The following is a 22,553-nucleotide window of genomic DNA, read 5'->3' as shown; positions in this document are numbered from 1 at the left end:
CAGCTTTGGGGAGGTGAATAACATTAAAAAACTAAATAGTGGTTTAAACTCAAGCTACATTCTAAATTTTAACTTTCTTTTTAAACATTCATTTTTAAGTAGGAATATTTTTGTTGTTGTTTGTTGTGTTGTTTTCTATTTTTTGTGTAAAAGGTATACTGCCATAACATGTTAAGCAGAGATCTTACACAGATCTTTCTATGTTTATCTATGTCTGTATTTATATATGTTAATATGTACATGTTATAAAAGATACCTCCATTATAGGATTTGATGCCAAAACTTTCTGCTCAATAGTTGTTTCATTTTGAGAACCGCCAACATTGGCAAAATATCTCATTGTGTACTTTGCACTTACAGTTTTCCCAGCCCCACTTTCTCCCGATACAATAATTGATTGGTTTTTGCCCAAACTGAATAAAAAAGAATTATTAATAAAAAAAGACAACATAATAAATATAACATCAAAGGTTCTCAATAAAGTATAACTTCTCATTAAAGCAAAGATTTTAATGAGAATTTTAATAAAAAAATTTTAGACAAAAAATTGTATGGTTTGCAGCGCTTGATAACTTTCCACTCAGTAAAGAATGAAAAGTTTTTATCTTTAAGTTTCCAGATAACCTTAGATAACTTTCTGCTTTTTCTCTATGCAAATATATATAATGCTCTAATTGGAAAACTTTAAACTTTCTTTATTATTGAGCACTCTTAAACAATTGTTTTGTATCATTATTTTAATGATAAGTTTAGTAGATACATCCACTGACTAAAAAGGCACACATGCAAGGAGCGCTACAACATCAACTAAGGGTTTAGGTTGGAGCAGCAACCTTCTTTTAAATTATTCTTTGTTTTTTGTTTTTTCTTATTCTGAAAAAGCTGTATGGAATTGAGTAACCAAAAAAAGTCAACAAATGTATATTTGTATACACTATAACAGATATATACAATAGTGCTCTAAGGTTTAGCACGCATCAGAATCAATAAAATTATTTTTCTTTAGAACGTAAAAAATAGAAAAAAAGATAAAAGTTTTTAGTTATTTCTAACACAAATTTTTTTTTTAGGATATTTAGAATATATTAGGAGAAAAAAAAAAAAAAACAATGAAAAATATATATTAAATTTTTTGGAAGAAATTAACCATATATATAATAAGAAAAAAAAAGCTGCTCATAAGTTCAGCACACTTGTGTTTGAAATAGTTTTTAGGTCAACACAGTCCAAACATTTTCAATTGGATTCAGATCAGGTGATCTAGCTGGCCACTGAAGTACCTTGATATTGTTTTGCTCAAGCCATTCTGTTATAGATTTTGCATTATGGCACGGAGCATTGTCTCGCTGAAACATCCACTCTGGCTCATTACCAAAAAAAAAGGCCTTGGTCGGCATTAAATAGTTTTCAAGGATGTCAATATATCAATGTTGGTCCATTCGACTGCTGTATAACATGTGTAGACCTGGGCCATCATATGTGATGCAGCCCCAAATACCAACTGTACTACCTCCACCATTAGTATAAGTACAATACAGCGACTATTGTACATTGTGGTGCCTACGAACAATTACTTCATTTTTACGATTTAGGATGGTGTAGTTAGATTCATCACTAAAAATAATTTTTCTTAATTCATAATAACTCATTTTTAAAATCGCTTTGCAAAATTTTATTTATTTTAAACGGTCTGTTGGTTTTAATAATGGTTTTCTGGCAGCAACATAGTACCACAGCTTATGGTCTACTAGTCTTCTATTAACTACTTGCCTTGAAATTTGATTTTCAAGTACCAGGTTTATTTCTTGTGCAATCTGTTTTGCTGAGTATTTAGGATTTTTTCTGGCAATTCTATAAATAGAATTATCATCAGTGGTATTTGTCTTTCTTGGTGGCCCACAATGCTTTTTATCAGCAGTACAACCAGTTTCATTAAACTTAGCAATAGTTCTACTTACACATGATAGTGAAACACACTTTAAAATTCGAGATATTTCAATGTTAGAGTGACCTCCCATATTAAGGCCAATAATATGCTGTTTGATTTCTTGACTTATTGTTCTGATATTCTGACTTCTATTATTATTATAATCTAGAATTAAGCAAAAAAGATGAATTAATTTAAAACAAACTTTTAAAATACTACATACCACTTTAAATATTTCATTAAAAAGGAGAGTTTAATTTACTATGATGAAATTTTTCAACAATAAATTTATAAAAGCTCTCCTTATAAGCTTAAAGAAGAGCTAGCATGCTAAACTTATGAGCAGCTTTTTTTAAAGCTATCTTTAAGTACATACATGAAGATACCGCTTAATGTACTTAAAAAAAAGAATGTGCCTAAGCAAGCTTTTTTTAATTTTTATCTTATTTTATCTGGTTATGTCTAGTTAATTGATAAATAGAAGAAAACTTGTTTGCGTTAGTATAAAACTGTGTCTTTTCAACATTAGTTCATAATCGCTATTTTTTTAACATGATTTCTCTCATATTTAAATATTTTCTTATAATTTTCTCGTTTAGCGGAGTTTAACATAGCGTAAGTTACAGTTATAATTTACAGCTTAAGTTGTTGTAATAAAAATTGTTATTGTAAAAAACTATAAAACAACAATAAAACAAACTGCAAAGTTGTTTTGACAATAAAAAAGCTTGTCTTAATGTTAAACAACTTTGTCACGCTGTTTTATACAGTTTTATAACATTAATAACATAAAACGCGTTTATAATAAAACAAATTAAATAAATAGAATTGATCTAATTAAATTAAAACAAAATAGATTTGATCTAATTAAATAAAACATTATCGTCACTTTTTCACATTCACGTTTCATACATTTGAGTATGAAACATGAATTGAGTAAGATCAAAGCAAAAAAACATTAGATACCACATTTTTTATAATTCATTTTTTCCTGCGGCCGTATTCTCATCTCTCCGTTAAGCTTAACGGAGCTTTTGTCTGAAATTTTATTACAATATTTCTAAGTAAAGAAATGACGAAAATTTATATAAATTCGTTAAAATAAAACTTATACCAAAATAAAACATTTATGTTTAAAAAATTATAATTTTAAATAAATTTTTTATTAATGTAATTTAAAAGAAATTTTTGACTAATGCTCCGTTAAGCTTAACGGAGAGATGAGAATACGGCTACAGATCTAGTGTACTATTTAAAGTTTAAGTATAATTAATTTTTTATCATACTTCTATTCAAAAGATAAAAGAAAAAGACCCCTAATAGAAAACTCAGGCAAAAACCAAGAATGACCAAAAATAATGCTAAATTAGAAAAAAAAAAATTAAAAAAAAAAAAAAAAAAATTAAAAAAATATATATATATTTTTTTAAAACTAATCGCAAAGGTGTAAAAAGCAACCGCAATTCGTGATCACAATACACTTAACTCATATATATATATGTATGTGTATATATATATATATATATATATATATATACATATATATATATATATACATATATATATATATATATATATATATATATATATATATATATATATATATATATATATATATATATATATATATATATATATATATATATATATATATATATATATATATATATATATATATATATATATAATCAAAAGTATAACATTTTTTTAATAATAAATTTTTATAAAAAAAATATAAAAAATAAATAAAGAATAAAATGTTTCAAAAGTTTTCTAACTTGACCATATTTTTAAAAGCATCTTCAGCAACTGCAAATATGTGTGGATCCATTTCCCCAATTTGACGGCCATTATAAGCAGCAATGATGTCAGAACCATATATTGGAACACTTTGATAAGGATTAATAGCAACCAAAACAATTCCTAAATAAAACAACTTTATAGAAATAAATAACTAAACAAATTCCAGATAATTCAATTTTCAGAAGATTCTAAAGTTATTACACATTGCAATAATCTAAAGGTTAAAATTTTATTTCATTCATACAGATCATGGCTCATTTTTTTTGGCCAATTTTTTGATAGACTTATTAAGAAGTTTTTAATTCATTTTAGCAATTCATTCTAAAAACCAATACAGTGCAATTTGAACAGTAACTTAAAGTGAAACACAGTATGGAAGACTTTCTCAAAGTCTAAATAAATGATACTAACTACCTTTTTAAAAATTTAACCTTATTAAAAATTTACCTTAACCTTATTAAAAATTGGGTTTTAAAAAACCCCATTGATTCATAATAATGAAGTTATTGGTTCGTAAATTATTATTTACTACCAATAAGTTGGTAATGAACTCAATATATGTCAATAATAAAACTATTGACATGTATTGAGTTCATTAATACTCCAATAAGCAAAATCTTAAATTGATATATTTTAGTCTAATTCACCGCTTCATCAACTTGTTTCACCAACAATCCAAATATATTATGAGATGAGTATACAAGTAAAAAAAACTTCAAAAGATTTATAAGCTACAAAAACATGTTTGCAAAATTATTTTTATATCTCTGTATATAAAAATGATTCTGAAATCATGAAAAAAAGAGATTAAAAAAACTTGAAACAATTATCTATTAGCATTTAGTTTATATGTATAAATTTTGCTACAACCTCATACCTACAAACTTTTGATGTTGTTTTTTCAAATTTTCAATTATTAATCAATATTTCTATTTGCGTGGTTTAGACTGGTATTTATAATGTCATTTTTTATTCAAATATGATTACATGAAAGAGTAAAATCCTATGTTATAATAAGCATTAACCTGATTTGTAAATCAGGACATGGTATTTTAATTGTAAAACTTCCCTTAGAAGTATTGCTAGGCAAGGTTTAACAAGCTCCTCCTACTCTTACCCAAAAAAATGTTGGATTTTATATAAGAAAATTTCTTCTCCTTGGTAAGTTTTATTTGCCACTGCAAATGCAACTTACCAAGGAGAACACCAAAGAGAATCTTACATAAGAGCATCACCTAAATAATATATTTACATACGGAGCATCACCTGCCCTATCTACCCTAATCTACATTTTTTGTAAATGTCTGCTGGTACCCCCTTAATGTGTTCTATGTGATAAATTGATACTAAATTTAAAAAATTTTTGAATAAAAAAAAATTTTAGGGGTTGGTCGAGACCATTAGATATCAGATGGATCCCTAATATTTTGAAAAAAAAAGTTCTTTAAAGCATATCATGTTGGGTCTCAAAAGAAGTGAAATTTTATAAAAACTTCAAAAATAATAAAAAAAAGTTAAAATTACAAATTAATACAAAAAATTTAAACACAAATTAAAATAGTTTATATAAAAAAACTATGAAAATATGTACTTTTATTTTCTTTGTTAAAAAGCAATAGTTTTCAAGCCATAAAATTTAAACTAGTAATCTATATATAAAACGATTATTGTTTTTGAATGTTTTATAAAATTTCATTTCTTTTAAGACCCAACATGATATGCTTTTAAAGAACTTTTTTTTCAAAATATTAGGGACCCGTTTGATGTTTAAGGGTCTTGAGCAACCCCAAAAAAAATTTTTTATTCAAAATTTTTTTAATTTAGTATTGATTTATCACATAGAACACATTTAAGGGATACCAACAGACATTTTCAAAAAATGTAGCTTAATGATTTTGATTTCTTTTATCTTTTTCACCAGAGCAACTCCCCAAAGAATTATTTTCCAATCAACTACTTGCAAAAAGTAGTTTAAGAAAATAATTATTTTTTAATGAAAAGGTCCATTATTCCCAGATTCCTAAAGCTTGAAATTTATCTCAGAAGTTGGGTATTATTGACAGATTTTAGAATAGTGTCATTAACAGATTTTAGAAAACTAAGTTTGAATACAAAATTTAGCAACAAATAAAAAAAACACACCTCACAAGACACAAGAGGTTGGGGATGATTTAGTAGAAGGATACTGTATATAAAAATAATTTCTCACACAGCTGTGCTAGCAAAAAAAAACCTTACACATCACAGTAAGTGTAAACACATACTGCACTAAGTGTAAATACATATTGCAATAAGTATACCAGGTCTATAAGCATGAAGTGAGCGTCGAGTTACAAATGTATCGATAGAGAACATTTGTTGTGAACGGGCCTTAATTTTTTATTAATTTTGCTGCTATGACATCTGTCAAACATATTTAGTAAACATCAAGTCATTGTATAAACAACATTATATTTTTTAATCGTGTTAAAAATGTCGAATTTTGTACCAGAAAATGATGATTTGCGGAAAGCACTAATTTTTTGTTTTCATTTGAAGGAAAGTGCTGCAGAATCGAATTGAATGCTTGTCGAAGCTTATGGTGATCATGTTCTATCGGAAGCAACATGCAAAAGATGGTTTTAACGGTTCAAAGATAATGATTTTGATGTGCGAAATGAAGAACGTGGAAGACCACCAAAAAGGTCTGAAGACACAGAATTGCAAGCAATACTAGATGAAGATGACACTTTAAGTCAAAAACAAATGGCAGAAATGTTAAATGTTTCACAACCAGCAATTTCTGACCGTTTAAAAGCTATGAGAAAGATCCAAAAGTGCGGGAAATGGGTGCCACATGAATTGAATGACAGGCATATGGAAAAGAAAAAACACATGTGAAATGTTGCTGTTACAACACGAAAGGAAGTCAGTATTGCATCGAATTGTGACTGGTGATGAAAAATGGATTTATTTTAAGAATTTCAAACGCAAAAGATCAAGGGTAAATCCAGGAGAAGCATCAACATCGACTTTAAATTTTGTTGCATGATAATGCTCCAAGTCATACAGCAAAAGCGGTCAAGGAAACGATAACATCACTTGGCTAGGAAGAGTTACCTCACCTGCCGTATTCAACAGACTTGGCTCCTTCCGACTACCATTTGTTTTCATCTATAGGACACGCATTAAATGAGCAACACTTCAATTCCTACGAAGAAGTCAAAAAATGGGTCTCCGAATGGTTTGCCTCAAAAAACGATCAGTTTTATTGGCGTGGTATCCACAAATTGCCAGAAAGGTCGTCAAAATGTGTAGAAAGCAATGGCAAATACTTTGAATAAAATATTTTTTACTTTTCCATTAGAAAATAGTGTTTTATTTTGAAAAAAATGCTCATTTCATACTTATAGACCTGGAAAATTTAGAAATGTTTAGGAAAAATACAGAATTATAATAAGAAAAGTATTTATGGTTTAATGTATGCACTTTTCGAAATGTTTACCTTCAGATACAACTAAGTAACATAGTCTATCAAGAAAACTATTAAATAGTTTTAAGAGCATTTTATTTGAAACCAAAGATTTAGCAGATGATTTAGCAGAAGGATACTGTAGATAAAACTAAGTGTAAATATATATTGCAATAAGTGTAAATACAGGGTGTTTGCTCTATAATTGCACTTTTATCATCCAGTGTTCTTGGTGAGTTCTTATAGATTTTATCTTTGATATATCTCTATAAGAAAAAATCACACGGATTAATGTCCAGCAGATATAAAGGCCATTTGATTCCTCCTCTATTTTTCCATGATAAATATACAATGTTCTGTTGTATATTTTGGTATTTTTAGCTTAAAAATGATATTTTTATTTAAATTTTTTTTTTAAAAAAAGTACAAATTGATAAACCACAATGTTTATTTGTTAAAAAGCAATAAAAAGCATACCAGAAAAGAAAGTAGTTTAGATATAGGACAATTTCTATATTGAATTTGGGTCATTATTTACTTAGCCCAGTAAATTTAAATAATACAATAAGTGTAAATACGTACCACAATATGTATAAATAGCTTGAGAATTTACAAATCTCTCCTTTAAGTTGTATAGTACTAAAATAGAGTGAAAATATATTCTAAAATGTCTCCAAATAAAAGTATATATATTAACTGAAAATAAAAGTATATAATTAAAAATTATAATACATTACTTACAGCTTTTATATTATAAAAAGGTAGAAGAAAAAAAGCTAAAAGTAAACTTTTTAACAAATGTAAACTTGTAGTTTAAAAAATGAATGTAAATTTTTAGTTCAAATTAACTAAAAGGAATCAATCAATTGGGAGTTGAAACCTTAGCATAGAAATAAAAAAATATTTTTTTTTTTACTTTGAACTTAGTTTATACATTGGAATGTCCGAATTATTAGCAAATATTGAGTCTTAAGTTAACAAAATGTTGAGTTCTGAGTTTAGCAAATGTCAAGTACTGTTTTAAATTTCGAAATCAGAACTTACTTTGTTTATCATACAAATTCTCATGCTTTTTTTAATGATTTTATTTTTATGGACTTTTTTTTTTTTTTAAAGTTTTATAGCTATTATAAATCAAAGCTTACTTTACAAACTCAAAGAATACAAAGTATTATTCAACTTATATCTCACTGCATCAAAAGTTCTAACTGCCACAAAAGTTTATTCTAACTGTATATACATATATATATATATATATATATATATATATATATATATATATATATATATATATATATATATATATATATGTATATATATATATATATATATATATGTATATATATACACATACATATGTAACACATTTTATATATATGTATACACATACATATGTAGCACATTTTTATATATATGTATACACATACATATGTAGCACATTTTATATATATGTATACACATACATATGTAGCACATTTTATATATATGTATACACATACATATGTAGCACATTTTATATATATATCAGGGCTCGAATTAAGCGTATCGCGATCGCAAATCGCAATTACTTTTCGCACCTTCGCGATTAGTTTTTTCTTAAAATTTGTTTTTTCACGACCTTTTTTTTTCTCGTGATTATCCTTTTTTTATTTTAGAAGATTGATACTCTATTCGCGAATATTTAGTGTTCTTTTACAGTATAAAACTGCAGCGACTTCTGTAACGATAATTTTTTTTTTTAAAGCGGAGCATAAAATAAAAGAAAGAAAAATAAAAGATTTAGAAAATCAATTAGCAAAAATGTTCAAATGCAGGAAAAAGACCGATTGTTTAAAGAAGGAAAAATTTATAAAAAACAAACAATTAAATACCTATTCGAATCAAGAAATAAAAGATTTTGATTGAAAAAAGAAATAAAAGTTAATTGATTAAAAAGTCACTTTCTTAACTCGAATTCTCAAGGGCTTTATTCCGATTTAGCTCATTCATTATGAACAAATTTAATGATATTTTTATAAGTTTATTTTGCGAAGAATAGTGGAAGGCAATATAGACTCTAAATAGTTATTAAAAAAAAACTTTAAAGTTTGTTAGTACACTTGCTAATTTTAAATTAATAGCAATAAGTGGATGCAAATAAGGACCACAGATGCAGATTATCTACAGTTAAAAAGTGGGAAAAACATTTTAATTGCGAGTTAGAATACGATTTAAATGGAAATGAAGTAATAAGATTAATATGCAGTTTATGTAAACAATTTGAAAAACGGATAAGTCAAACAAAATTGTTTTCCATGACCTGGATCAAACCAGGAACAATATCAATAAAAAAAGATTCACTGGCATCGCACTTAAGCAGTGCGCAACATAAAGAGGCCACGCGAATTCATCAACAAACAACATTAGGTTCAGTTTCATTATCTAACCATGTTATTTACAATACTCCAATCGGGCGTGGTTTACGTAAAATGGCCGTAAAAGACGCTGACTTGTTACGGAAAAAGTTTAATATTGCGTATTACTTGGCAAAACGAGAGCGTCCATTCACAGACTATCCTTATTTGATTGGATTAAAAAAGTAGAATAAGGTTACAAATTTAGGAAATTCTTATGGCACTGACCGTGCAGCTGCAAAATTTACAGATTACATTGGCACCATAATTGAAAACAAATTAACTGAATGTTTAAAAAATTGTAGATTTTACTGTGTTCTCTGTGATGGAAGCACAGATTCAGCTGTATCCGAACAGGAATTGATTTACATTCTTTATTTAAAAGACGGAAGTCCGAAAGTAGAATTCTTATCTATTGAAATGGCAGAGAATTCTAATGCTGTTAGCCTGAAAAAATGTATAACAGACGCTTTTACAAGAGTTGGTATTACCAATACTTATAAACATCTACTGGGTGTAAATCTTGATGGAGCTAACGTTAATCTAGGAGCTTATGCTGGTTTAGGCGCATTACTAAAGGAAGGTTCTCCTTGGCTGGAAGTTGTACACTGTTTTAACCATCGACTTGAACTTGCTTTAAAAGATGCGTTTGAAAATTTATCTGCCTTCAAAACTGTTGACTATCTACTTTTACAACTTTATCACTTGTATCAAAAGTCACCAAAGCGCTACCAAAGGACTACAAGGATTAGCCGAAGCTTGGGGTAATAGCGTTCCGAAACCAACAAAAGCATGCAGAACTCAGTGGATTGATCACAAGTATAAAGCAATAAAAATTGCTTTAGAAAATTATGGAGTGTTTATGACATATATTGAATCATTGGCTATAACAGACTCTCCAGGTAGCAAAGAGAGCAGAGTTAAAGGGTTTTTTAAAGCGATGGAAAAATGTGTCTGTGCCTATTCATTTATCAATATATTTTGATGTTTCATCTCCCCTTCGGCACCTGAGTTTAAGTTTTCAGAACAATATTCATGATCCAGTAAAAGCTGTAAGAAGAGTTCAAGAATTTACATGGACAATGGTCAAGCTGCAAATTCTTCTAGAAAATTCGCTAGACAATTTGCTTGATGATACAAGTGTTATGACCCATTATAAAAAACTGTCTAAAGATATTGAGACAATTGATTCAAAGCAATGTTATCAAAATATTGCACTTTCTCAATATACCGAAGTTAATACCCATGTTCTTGACCAGTACAAGCTAATTATTGCAAATATTACCATATGTATGGTAGGCCGTTTTCAATCTCTCCAAAAATCACCATTGTTTATACATTTGGTAGCTTTACTTGACGTTTATAACTGGCCGTTAAATGTGAATGATGGAACTTTTGGCGATAAAGCTATCGGTGAAGTTGTTGAACATTTTTCTGAATTTTTAATTGGTGTAGGATGTGATTTGAATAATATACTTTATGAGTGGATCATTTTAAAAGCATACATGCTTCCCATCATAAGTAACAATCAAAATGAGTATTATTTGAAAATTTGGGAAATTGTTTTTTCCAAATCAAATTTGGTCAAAGAATGCCGAAATATTCTTGATATTTTTGAACTATTTTTAATTTGTCCTTTTACAAATGCGAAAGTAGAACGAATGTTTTCATGTATGAATCACGTAAAAAATGACTGGAGAAGTTGTCTTAGACGAGACCTCTTAGAATCTCTACTTCGGATAAGTGAAGAAGGTCCTGAGATTGACAAATTTGAACCTGATACTGCTATGGACAAATGGTATAATGATAAAGTTAGACAATTGTCAGCAAATTTTATCGTTATCCGGAAAAAAGAAAAAGAAAGTCAGGAAAAACAGACATTACTAGCGACAGTTACAATATCGGATTTGGAAGAAAGTGAAAGTGAGGAAGAAAATTGTGACAACTTTTAATTTCATTTTAGCGCATTGTAACCCCTTAAAATTAAAATATTAAATAATAACTTGTAATGGCGTATAATATTTTGCTTAGTAAAAATAATTTTTTGTTAGTAAAAATCCTAAAAAATTCTAAGCATTAAACTAGTGAAATGATTACAAAACGACCAAAACATTTTCGATTACGATCTAATACTTTTTCTATTAGCAATCAAAAAAAGTATTAGATCGTAAAAGATTCTATTATTTAGACACATTTTTTCATTCGCTTTATTTTATTGAATGAAAAAAGTGAACGCTAACTTTTATTAAAAAATACATTGAATGAAAAAGCAATAGATAGAAATATCATGGGAATTTGATAAGGTTACTTAGATAAGAAAATTTACTTAATAAAAATTTAATTATCTTTTTTGTTTGTGATTGTGCTGGTTTTTGTGAAAATGTTAAGTTTTAACATTTTATCACGATAATGTTTTTGTCATTTTTAATAGTTTTTTATAACTGTTTCAAATTTATAGATTGTTTTGTTAGAGTTTTAAATAATTTTTTTTACTGTTAAAATGTTATAGAAAATTAAATATTCAAGTTGTTTTAAACAGTTTAAAATATGTAAGCAAAATAGAAAATGAAATAATTAATTAAGAGAAGATTATATCAAGTTCATTGATTTTACAAAAATACAGCCGTTAGATTTAATGCAATATAATAATAGTAATAATGTAAATTATAACTAAAGCTACTTTACAACCGCTGAACATAAATGTTGTGACATCTTATGCAAAAATGAGACTTATTATATATGTTATTATAAATAAGTTAAAATAAATATATATATATATATATATATATATATATATATATATATATACATATATATATATATATATATATATATATATATATATATATATATATATATATATATATATATATACATGTACAGAAAAAAAATTAAACCTGCTGGCTCATGTAAGTAGCTGAGTGTAGTTAAGTCATTAACACCAACAAGAATTTCTGGATTACGCAATGGTGGTAAATCACATTTAGATTCATTCAAATCCAATACAAACTCCTAGTTATTTGTATGAATAATTTTATTAATCATAGCCATAATATATAAACATATAAGCATATATATATATATATATATATATATATATATATATATATATATATATATATATATATATATATATATATATGTATATATATATTAATATATATATATATATATAAATATATATATATATATATATATAAACATATATATATATTCCTGTTTATATACAGTGGCATCGCTGAGGTTGATGTCACCCAGTATGGTAAACTTTTGGCTCACCCCTCTAGACTAACAGATATATATATATATATATATATATATATATATATATATATATATATATATATATATATACATATATATATATATATACATACATATATATATATATATATATATATATATACATATATATATATATATATATATATATACATATATATATATATATATATACATATATATATATATATATATATATATATATAGATCTATAGTTTGTTGGCTTTGGGAAGAGCGGAAGGAAAAAAGTGATTCTTACGCCAACATATACGTCACTTTTAATTACTTTTAACTTTCGTCCAACATTTCCGTGTTGGACGAAAGTAAAAACCATTAATTTAATTACAAATTAATCGTTTTTTAAAAAAACCACAAAAACGCAAATTTAATTGACCGGAATGTATTTAAAAACATTCTGAATGTTTTTAAAACATTCTGAATGTTTTTAACAATATAAACAATGTTTTTATTTTTATTTTTTTTAATAAAATGTTTTTATTTTTATTTTTTTTAATAAAATGTTTTTATTTTTATTTTTTTTACTGTAAATCATGCGCGGAGTGTTGCTACATCGACTATCTTATAGCCTGACTCGCAAGGGAGTGCTGCTACATCGACTGACAAATAGCCTGACTCGCAAGGGAGTGCTGCTACATCGACTGACAAATAGCCTGACTCGCAAAGGAGTGCTGCTACATCGACTGACAAATAGCCTGACCCGCAAGGGAGTGCTGCTACATCGACTGAGGGTTTGGTTGGGGCAGGCAGTCTATCATTATTAAAAAAAAAAAATTCCGGTCTTGCATTTTAATTTTTACTTTTTGTCAACAAAATATGGAAAAAACTTTCGGACAACATCTACGGGTTGTATATATATATATATATATATATATATATATATATATATATATATATATATATATATATATATATATATATATATATATATATATATATATATATATATATATATATATATATATATATATATATATATATATATATATATGCAGCCATTGGAACTAGGGTTGCTATTTAGTAATGTCAACCAAACTGCCAACCTAAAAGTGTTTAAGGTTGGCAAAAAATTTCTGAACTCATTTCTATGTTTTATGGTAACCCCTTTGTGTCAAACTTTTTATGCTGACCTGATGCCAATCTCTAACAGTTTAAGGTCGGCAGTTTATTGCGAAACTAATTTTCTTAAATTCTGAGGACTGTATATGTAGAGGTCTTTTTTGTTTAGAAATAAATGTCAGCGAACAAAAAGCACTGGTTGGATGGTCATTTTAAGACTGGCGAGTGCGATTTTAAAAATTTATCTTTATTTACTGTTTAAAATAAAAATTAAAAAAAAAATGCTTTGCATAAACTCTAAATAAAATAATTAAAAAAAGAATGACAAAATGAACATATTATTTAAATTATAGATTAAATAATTAAAACAAAAACTAATAAATAATATTAAAAAAAATATTTTATATAAATATTAAACAAAATAATTTAAATAAAAAAAAGACAAACATTTTTATTTAAATTCTAAATAGAATAATTTAAAAAAATAAGCATAAAATGTTTTATTTAAGTTCTAAATTAAAATGATTAAAACAAAAAGTGCAAAAAAAAAAATTTTAACTTTAAATAAAAATATTTCTTTAAAAACAATGAAATGAAGGTTTTATTTAAATTCTAAATAAGATACTTAAATTAAAAATGGCAAAATAAACATTTATTCAATTTCTAAATATAATAACTCATACATAAAAAAGTTTTCACAATTTTTCATAAAAGTACTTGATGAACAAAAAAGGATTTTTGAAATTTAAAAAAAAAAAAAGTGGCAAGCACTTTTTTATGGCCTTGTCAAAGTTTTTGCAGGCATGTGCACAAAAAGGCTGGAGCACTGGATTGTAGTAGAAATAAATAAATGTAGTAGATAAGTGTTTTTACTAATTTACATATATATATATATATATATATATATATATATATATATATATATATATATATATATATATATATATATATATATATATATATATATATATACACATATATATATATACATATATATACATGTATATATATATACATATATTCTCATATATATATATGTACATATACAAATATACATATATATATATACATATGTATATATATATATATACATATATATATATACATATATATATACATATATATACATATATTCTCATATATATATATATATATATATATATATATATATATATATATATATATATATATATATATATATATATATATTTATATATATATATGTATACATATATATATATACAAATATATATATACATATGTATACATATATATATACATTATTTCTATATATATATATATATATATATATATATATATATATACATATTTATATATATATATATACATATATATATATACATATATATACATGTATATATATATACATATATACATATATTCTCATATATATATATATGTACATATACAAATATACATATATATATATACATATGTATATATATACATATATATATATAAAAATATATATACATATATTCATGTATATATATATATATATATATATATATATATATATATATATATATATATATATATATATATATATGTATACATATATATATATACAAATATATATATACATATGTATACATATATATACATTATTTCTAAGAAATGAATTAAGAAAACCGGTTGTGGTGGGGGGATGATTTTGCATATAAATTAAAGCTTGTTTTAAGGAGAATCAATCAGTGTGTTTCATAAGTTTTGTTAGTGTGTTTTAAATTTAAAAGTCTTAAGTGGAGTATGGCTGCGTCAGATGCGATAACTCACGCCTGTTTACTTTATGAGTTCAAACTTGGAACCAAAGCTGCAGAAGCTTGTCGTAAGATATGCGCTGCTTTTGGGGAAGGTACCATAGCAGAACGGACGGGTCAAAAGTGGTTTAAAAAATTCTGGAAATGAAAACCTTGAAGATGAACCAAGATCTGGAAGACCATCCATCGTAAACAACGAGGATATCAAGTTGGCAATCGAGCAGGACTCCAGTCAAACATGTAAGGACCTTGCCTTAAGATTTAATGTGAGTAATGAAACTATTTGTTTACATTTGCAACAACTTGGAAAACGTTGGAAGTTGAACAAATAGGTACCTTATGAGTTGAGTGAAACAAACAAGCTACAGCGCTTAACAATTAACAATTTAGTGCCATTTTTTGACCGGATGTTGACGTGCGACGAAAAATGGATTATGTACTGCAACAAAAAATGAACATATCATTGGCTAGCCAGTAACGATCCAGTACTGATGACTCCTAAACCAAGCATTCACCAACAAAAGGTCTTATTGTGTGTATGGTGGACTACAGCAGGTATCGTTCACTATGAGTTGCTACTAAGCGGACAAACCATTACTGCTGAGATATACTCAGCCCAATTGGACAGAGTTTCGGTTTCACACCGCAAAAATCATGCGGGAAACTCTAGCACGTTTACAATGGGAGATTCTACCTCACCCTCCATATTCACCAGACCTTGCGCTAAGCGACTATCACCTGTTTTTGGCCCTGGATAATCATATGAGGAATCAACAGTTTCGAAATAGAGAAGATCTCGAAAATATGTTAATTCAATTTTTTAACTACCAAACTCAAGACTTTTATAAAAATGGAATATACCAGCTTGTTTCACAATGGGAGAAAGTTATTCTTGCTGAAGGAGACTATTTTTCAGAATAAACTTTATCAAAACTGTTTTTATGTGTATTCATAATCAGGCAACCAAAAAAGTTTGTGCAAAGCCGCACGAACTTTTTTGGTTGCCTGATATATATATATATATATATATATATATATATATATATATATATATATATATATATATATATATATATATATATATATATATATATATATATATATATATATATATATATATATATACAGGAAAAAGTGAAAAAAGTTAAGAACCGCTAAATAAAGAAAAAAATTTTCAAATAAAATAAAATATATATTTTTATTCTAAAGGTAATAAAATAGCCTTTTTTTACAAACATATTAATTAGGGCAATTCCACGTCAGAAGATTGAAAATCATGTTAAAAAAAAAAATTACTAAATGCGTTTCTCAATATTATTTTGGTAAATATAAACATTGAATTTATGTTTTCTATGATTTTCCTGAAAAAGTATTTTGCGGCTCACTGATTTTTCATTCATTAAAAATATATATCAATAAAATTTAAATTTGTAAATATAGGCTAATTAGATTAGCAGAATACATCTAATTACAACATACTTTTATTTGTTTAAGTGTTTTAATATAAACTGTGAGTCTTACTCTTCATTTTTTCTTCAACACCAGGTCGTATTCACTCTTATCTGTTGTTTTGTAGTTATTTATGTTTGAAATATTTTTTGTCTGAACGCAACACCATTATTAACATGATTCTGTAATTTTTCGAGACACTTTGTCTCGAAAAATTACAGAATAACAATAGATTATTCTGTAATTTTTGAACGTCTTTGTCTTAATGTCTGAACGCAACATAAAATGTCTGAATGTGACATAGTGAAGTATTTTAATACTACTTTATCTAGATATGGGATCTAGATTCAAAAAATTTTGTGACTCTCATCCAGATTACAAAGTGAAAGAAATAAACAGAGTACCCTCCTTGAGACAAAATATGACACCTAATCAATTAGAAAAAAAAGGTAAAAGGGAAAAAGAAGCAAAAAAAAAAGGAAGAGAGACAAAAAGTACATCCACAGATCGACAAACATTTTTTATACCTCAGTCTTTTGGTAAGGCAGTAAACAAAGTTATGATGAGATTACCAACGAATGAAGTCCGTCGGCAAGTTGTGTTTATAAAAGTTGGCAAAAGAATTGGTTTGCGAGTAGTTAATAATGATGGACCAAGTAGTACACTTATAGAACAGAAGAACTATCTCACTGTACTAATTCATAAAATTTATGAACGGCGCGATATTTCCCATCAGGCACCTGGCATTAAAGATGTTACTATCAGTAAAGTCACTTGGGCGAAAAGACAAACTTGTCATTTGCTATTCACACTGAAGGAAGCATTTGGAATATTCAAGAATGACATGCTGGTGTCTGTAAAATTTTCAAAATTTGCTTCCAGCAGACCATTTTAAGTTAAGTTCCAAAGAAAAAATCCAGAAAATGTATGCTTGTGTGCTATACATGTGAATTTTCAGTTTATAATCAACTCACACGCCACTATATTTGGTTAACCCATCAAAATTTTGTTTGCGATCCATCTCACAAAAAGTGTATGCTTCTTTTTTGTGAACATTGTGGTAATCTTCAATAAGAGAAGTTTACTGAATGCTGGTTGGAACTGGTGGATGGTGCAGATGAAGTGGCTTTTGAACACTGGAATGGTGGGTTTTAGCAAGTTATAACAATGCCCTTTACTGAATTCATGTAATAATTTTTACTAATTTACCTGCTTTTTTGAGACACTACTTTGTGAAGCGAATTCAAGGTGCTAATTTTCAATTTACACACAATCAGGCATCTAATTGAGGATCAAAAAATAGAAAAATTTGCTGGTATAAAAATAATTAAAAAACTTTTGATAGATCAAGTATTATATTTATGGGACACTAGCTTTATATATTGGTTAGACTGTCCTTTTTAAAGCAAGGCATAACATCAGCCATTTATCAACGATGGAAGCATATCATCAAAAATACAATTAATAGCTTCCCTAATAGCAATAATAAGTCTCTAAGACTATTATCAAAGTACATAAAATAAGACTTAAGCATAAACATCACCACGTTTTTTTCTTACAATTCCTAGGCCATATTATTTTGCATATTATTAATAGGCCATATTATTTTGTATATTATTAATAGGCCATATTATTATAATGTCATCCGTTGAAATTAAAAAAATTTTTAAACATTCACTACACCAAAGATTGTTGTACTAAATACTTTTAACACTTGAGTATTACACTTACCCTCCAAGTGAGGACATTGCAATGTACTCTCATGAGGAAATTGTTTGTGTACTGCCACCTCCCAAAAATGTTGGATCTATACGCCACTTCCCAAAAGAACACCTTGTCAACTATTTAAGTAGCTTAAGATGTGTGTCTTCGTATACCTTTCTGGTGAACATTGTAAAAACACATTTTCGGACAGATATATGTATTCAGTTTTGTTATAAATACAGAATATCTGAACACAAAAAATAGTTTTGTCTGACCGCAACATGTATATCTTTTGATTTAGCTTAGAAAATTTATGTATAATATATGTTTGGATACCAAAAACTTTATATTATTTTAATATTTAAGACCTATGCTTTGAGAATAACTCCATTTATAACATTTGGCATTAATAGTTTCATAGAATATTAAAAGAGTACACGCTATTTTCGTTTTGCTTAATTTTATCGTTCTGAATGCAAAATTACTTTTAGACACTGTAAGTTAAATGAAAAGTAATCTACATAAGTTCTGAAAGCATTTTGTGGTGCAATATGTTAGATCAAATCCATGTTTATTTGGAAAAGTTATTCAAAACCATTTGCAATACTTTAATTCTTTTTAAAACCAAAAAAATACTTAATTTCAAACAAAAAAATTATTTTCTAATGAAAAAATGAGCAGAAAAGCTATTACCTATGAAGATCATGTAAAAGTGGTGCATTTTCACCAGGAAGATAAAACCGCTTGTGAAATTGGCAAAATAATAAAGCGATCACATAGTTTGGTGCTAACAAATCATCAAGTGATTCAAAGAGACAAAATCTTACGTTGATTGTCATCATTCTGGAAGACCGCGTTTGATGACACCCAATAATGATCGCCTTATAATCAGATTGGCAAAGAAAAATCAAACCATGTCACCGCATGAATTAAGAAGTGAATGGAAGCTTTTAAATGTATGTCAAACATCAGCATCACTTGTGCCTAGGAAACTAAAAGCTAACAATATGTTATCAAAAAAAGCTGTTCTAAAACCGCAACTTACCAAACAATATTTAAAAAAGCGAAAAGAATTGTCTCTGAATGGTTTGAAAGCAAAAACAATGAGCATCTAACTTAGCCACCAAATAGCCCAGATCTAAATTGCATTAAAAATCTTTGGAGTTGGCTTGATAAAGAGATGGCCAAAAAAGCACTAAGGAGCCTTGAGGAGTTCCACACTACTTCATTAACAATACTCGGAAATGTTCCCAAGCATATTTTATTTAACTCAATGACAAATCATACGATCTGTCATTGAGTCAATTTGATAATGAGCGCTTAAAAATTCATGGTAGAATTATGCAGTATTACCATTTTTTGTTCTGGTGTTGGACTAGGGGTCATCCATAAATGATGTCAGTGTTTTTTCTCAATTTCCGACTCTCCCTTCCCCCTTAGTCAAACTCTTTCAATTTTTGGCCAACTCCCTATTATATATGTCATTTTTTGTGTACTCCCCCCCTAAAAAACAATAAAAATGCTCAAAAACCATTGATTTTTTTCTGACTAAATTATACATTTATATAATAGTAGATCTCATTATATATTATGTAATAGTCGATATCTCATTAAATAATCAACTAAGCAAACAGTATTATATATCTTTAATATAATCTTCCCTTGGGTTGTTGAAGTGATCATCGATTGAAACAATAGGTAGTGAATGCTCTCCGCGCTCTAAAAGGATATCGTATTCTTGAGGTACAATCAAATTCGTTGCGTCAAATTCATTTTCATCTAACCATTCAGCAGTTTCGGAACTCTTCAGCAAGGCAATGACTGCCAAAAATTCTGTCTGACGCTTGGCAGCGATACAAACAGGTTGGACCCTTTTGATTAGAGAGAGTGTTATAGCAGAAGAATGGATAGAAGCGTGCTTTTTCAACATAGCTTGAGAGGCAAAGTAGATATTGCACTTTTTACAGATTCTATCAGCTAGACTAGACTGAATTGATGGACAAAACGCATCATACGGCAAAATTGGAAATCCTTTGGCAGTACAAGGAAGATGTACTGCCAAGGATGATGGAAACAATTATTTTGCTCCTTCTGAAATATCTACTGTTTTGAGCCTCTTTTGTTTGTTTGACAGAGACAGGTGGCAGAAGAAATCTAATTAGAGTAAAGTAAGAGCTTCTAATAGTCCGACAACAAGAATGATTTTCACATTTCACAATTTGAGTAAAATATTGACTTGTACGAAGATGATCGGCAATCTAACTTTGATCTTGTAATAAAAGGCTCCTTGACTCTAGCTCTGATTTGTCTGGATCAATATACTCTGCAATGGTTGGATAACCGTCAATTTGTAGATCAGACCAAATATCAGCCAAAGCCTGTCCAGCAAAACCAAAGTTCTGTTTTTCTATATTTTCATCTATTGTCCTGCCTGATTTAAAAAGATTTGTTGGTTATTATAGGTTAAAAATTATATTATTATTTTTACAAATTAACTTTTGTCAATGTAATTACCTTGAGAATCAAGTTGAGTTCCGTAATGTTCGTGCGGAAGAATCACCCCAGATAATTCTTTACTTAGAGGTGCCATTCATCGCTCAGCTCTGTTGAATGTACAGCGGCCTGGTGTGTTCGTCATGATGAAAAGAGCGTCAAGGTTATTCTTCGAGAAATGGTGAATCCCGATTTCAACTTTCTGGTATCTGGGATTTTCGTCAGGTTCTCCATCGATGCTAAACACAACGATAGGCTTAACCATATTAGTTTGAGGATCTCTGGTAATAGAGTCGAATTCTTTGATATCCAAGAGCCACTGAAAGTCTAATCCATGAGCGAAGGCGGTTGAGGATGCGTGTTTTCCTGATCAAACAGCAATGTAGGTAGGTCCAGAATATGTAACAGCACCTGTTTTTCTGAGACCATCTTTAATAGCATTAACCTCTCCACATCTATCTATTGCATGAGAAGATGAGAGATTCACGATTCAAGATGAGAGATTAAGTGTTTGTTAATTAACGACTTAAAACTTTGCTTATAATAGTAAAAAGACTAATGGGACAGTAGTTGTATGAGTCAGGTTTTTGAAAATAAATCCCATAATAATTAATCCCAATTTTTGAAAATGGAGATAACATGCCGCTGGAAAACAAGATTCTGATAAACACTTATTAAATATTGGGTTGTAAAGAAAGTTTGTTCGGTTTTATTAGACAATTTTATTTAAACAAAAAAACAATAATTATAACGATTAATCAATTATGTATTCTTTGTTATTATTTACAACCTTCTTCCAACGTTCGGAAGAGACTGTTGAGCCAGTTTTTGAGGTCCTCTTCATCATCGAAGGTAGTGCCTTTCATATGGTTTGACATGGAGCGGAAAAGGTGGTAATTGCTTGGCGCAAGGTCCAGAGAGTAAGGCGGGTGCTGTAGAACTTCCCATTCAAGCTCTTGAAGGGCAGCTTTGACAACTTGCGCAACATGCGGCCTAGCGTTGTCGTGAAGGAGAATAATTTGACCTTGTCGATTGGGCCTTTTCTGTTGAATAGCCTCATTCACCCAATGCAATTGGGCAATGTAGAGGTCCTTGTTGACCGTGGCGTTCCTTTCGAGCATTTCCCAGTGTAGCACACCTTTGCAGTCCCAAAAAATGCAGATCATAGCCTTTTTTGGGTGAAGATTTTGCTT

The 22,553-nt window shown here is 27.9% G+C and overlaps 1 protein-coding gene across 1 annotated transcript in view; it reads right to left on the bottom strand.

Moving 5' to 3' along the window:
- Window positions 1-22,553, bottom strand: part of LOC100205824 (unconventional myosin-Va) — a 121,016-nt gene that overhangs the window by 61,547 nt on the left and 36,916 nt on the right. Inside the window, exons 4-7 of the mRNA XM_065788037.1 lie at window positions 12,472-12,586; window positions 7,764-7,820; window positions 3,706-3,850; window positions 257-413 (exon numbers count right to left, since the gene is read on the bottom strand). Coding sequence (XP_065644109.1) covers window positions 257-413; window positions 3,706-3,850; window positions 7,764-7,820; window positions 12,472-12,586 — 474 coding nt within the window. The remainder of the gene's footprint in view (window positions 1-256; window positions 414-3,705; window positions 3,851-7,763; window positions 7,821-12,471; window positions 12,587-22,553) is intronic.

The sequence above is a fragment of the Hydra vulgaris genome, chromosome 01 (assembly GCF_038396675.1).
Source record: "Hydra vulgaris chromosome 01, alternate assembly HydraT2T_AEP".
NCBI lineage: Eukaryota > Metazoa > Cnidaria > Hydrozoa > Anthoathecata > Hydridae > Hydra > Hydra vulgaris.
This window is presented reverse-complemented; position numbering and strand designations above follow the sequence as displayed.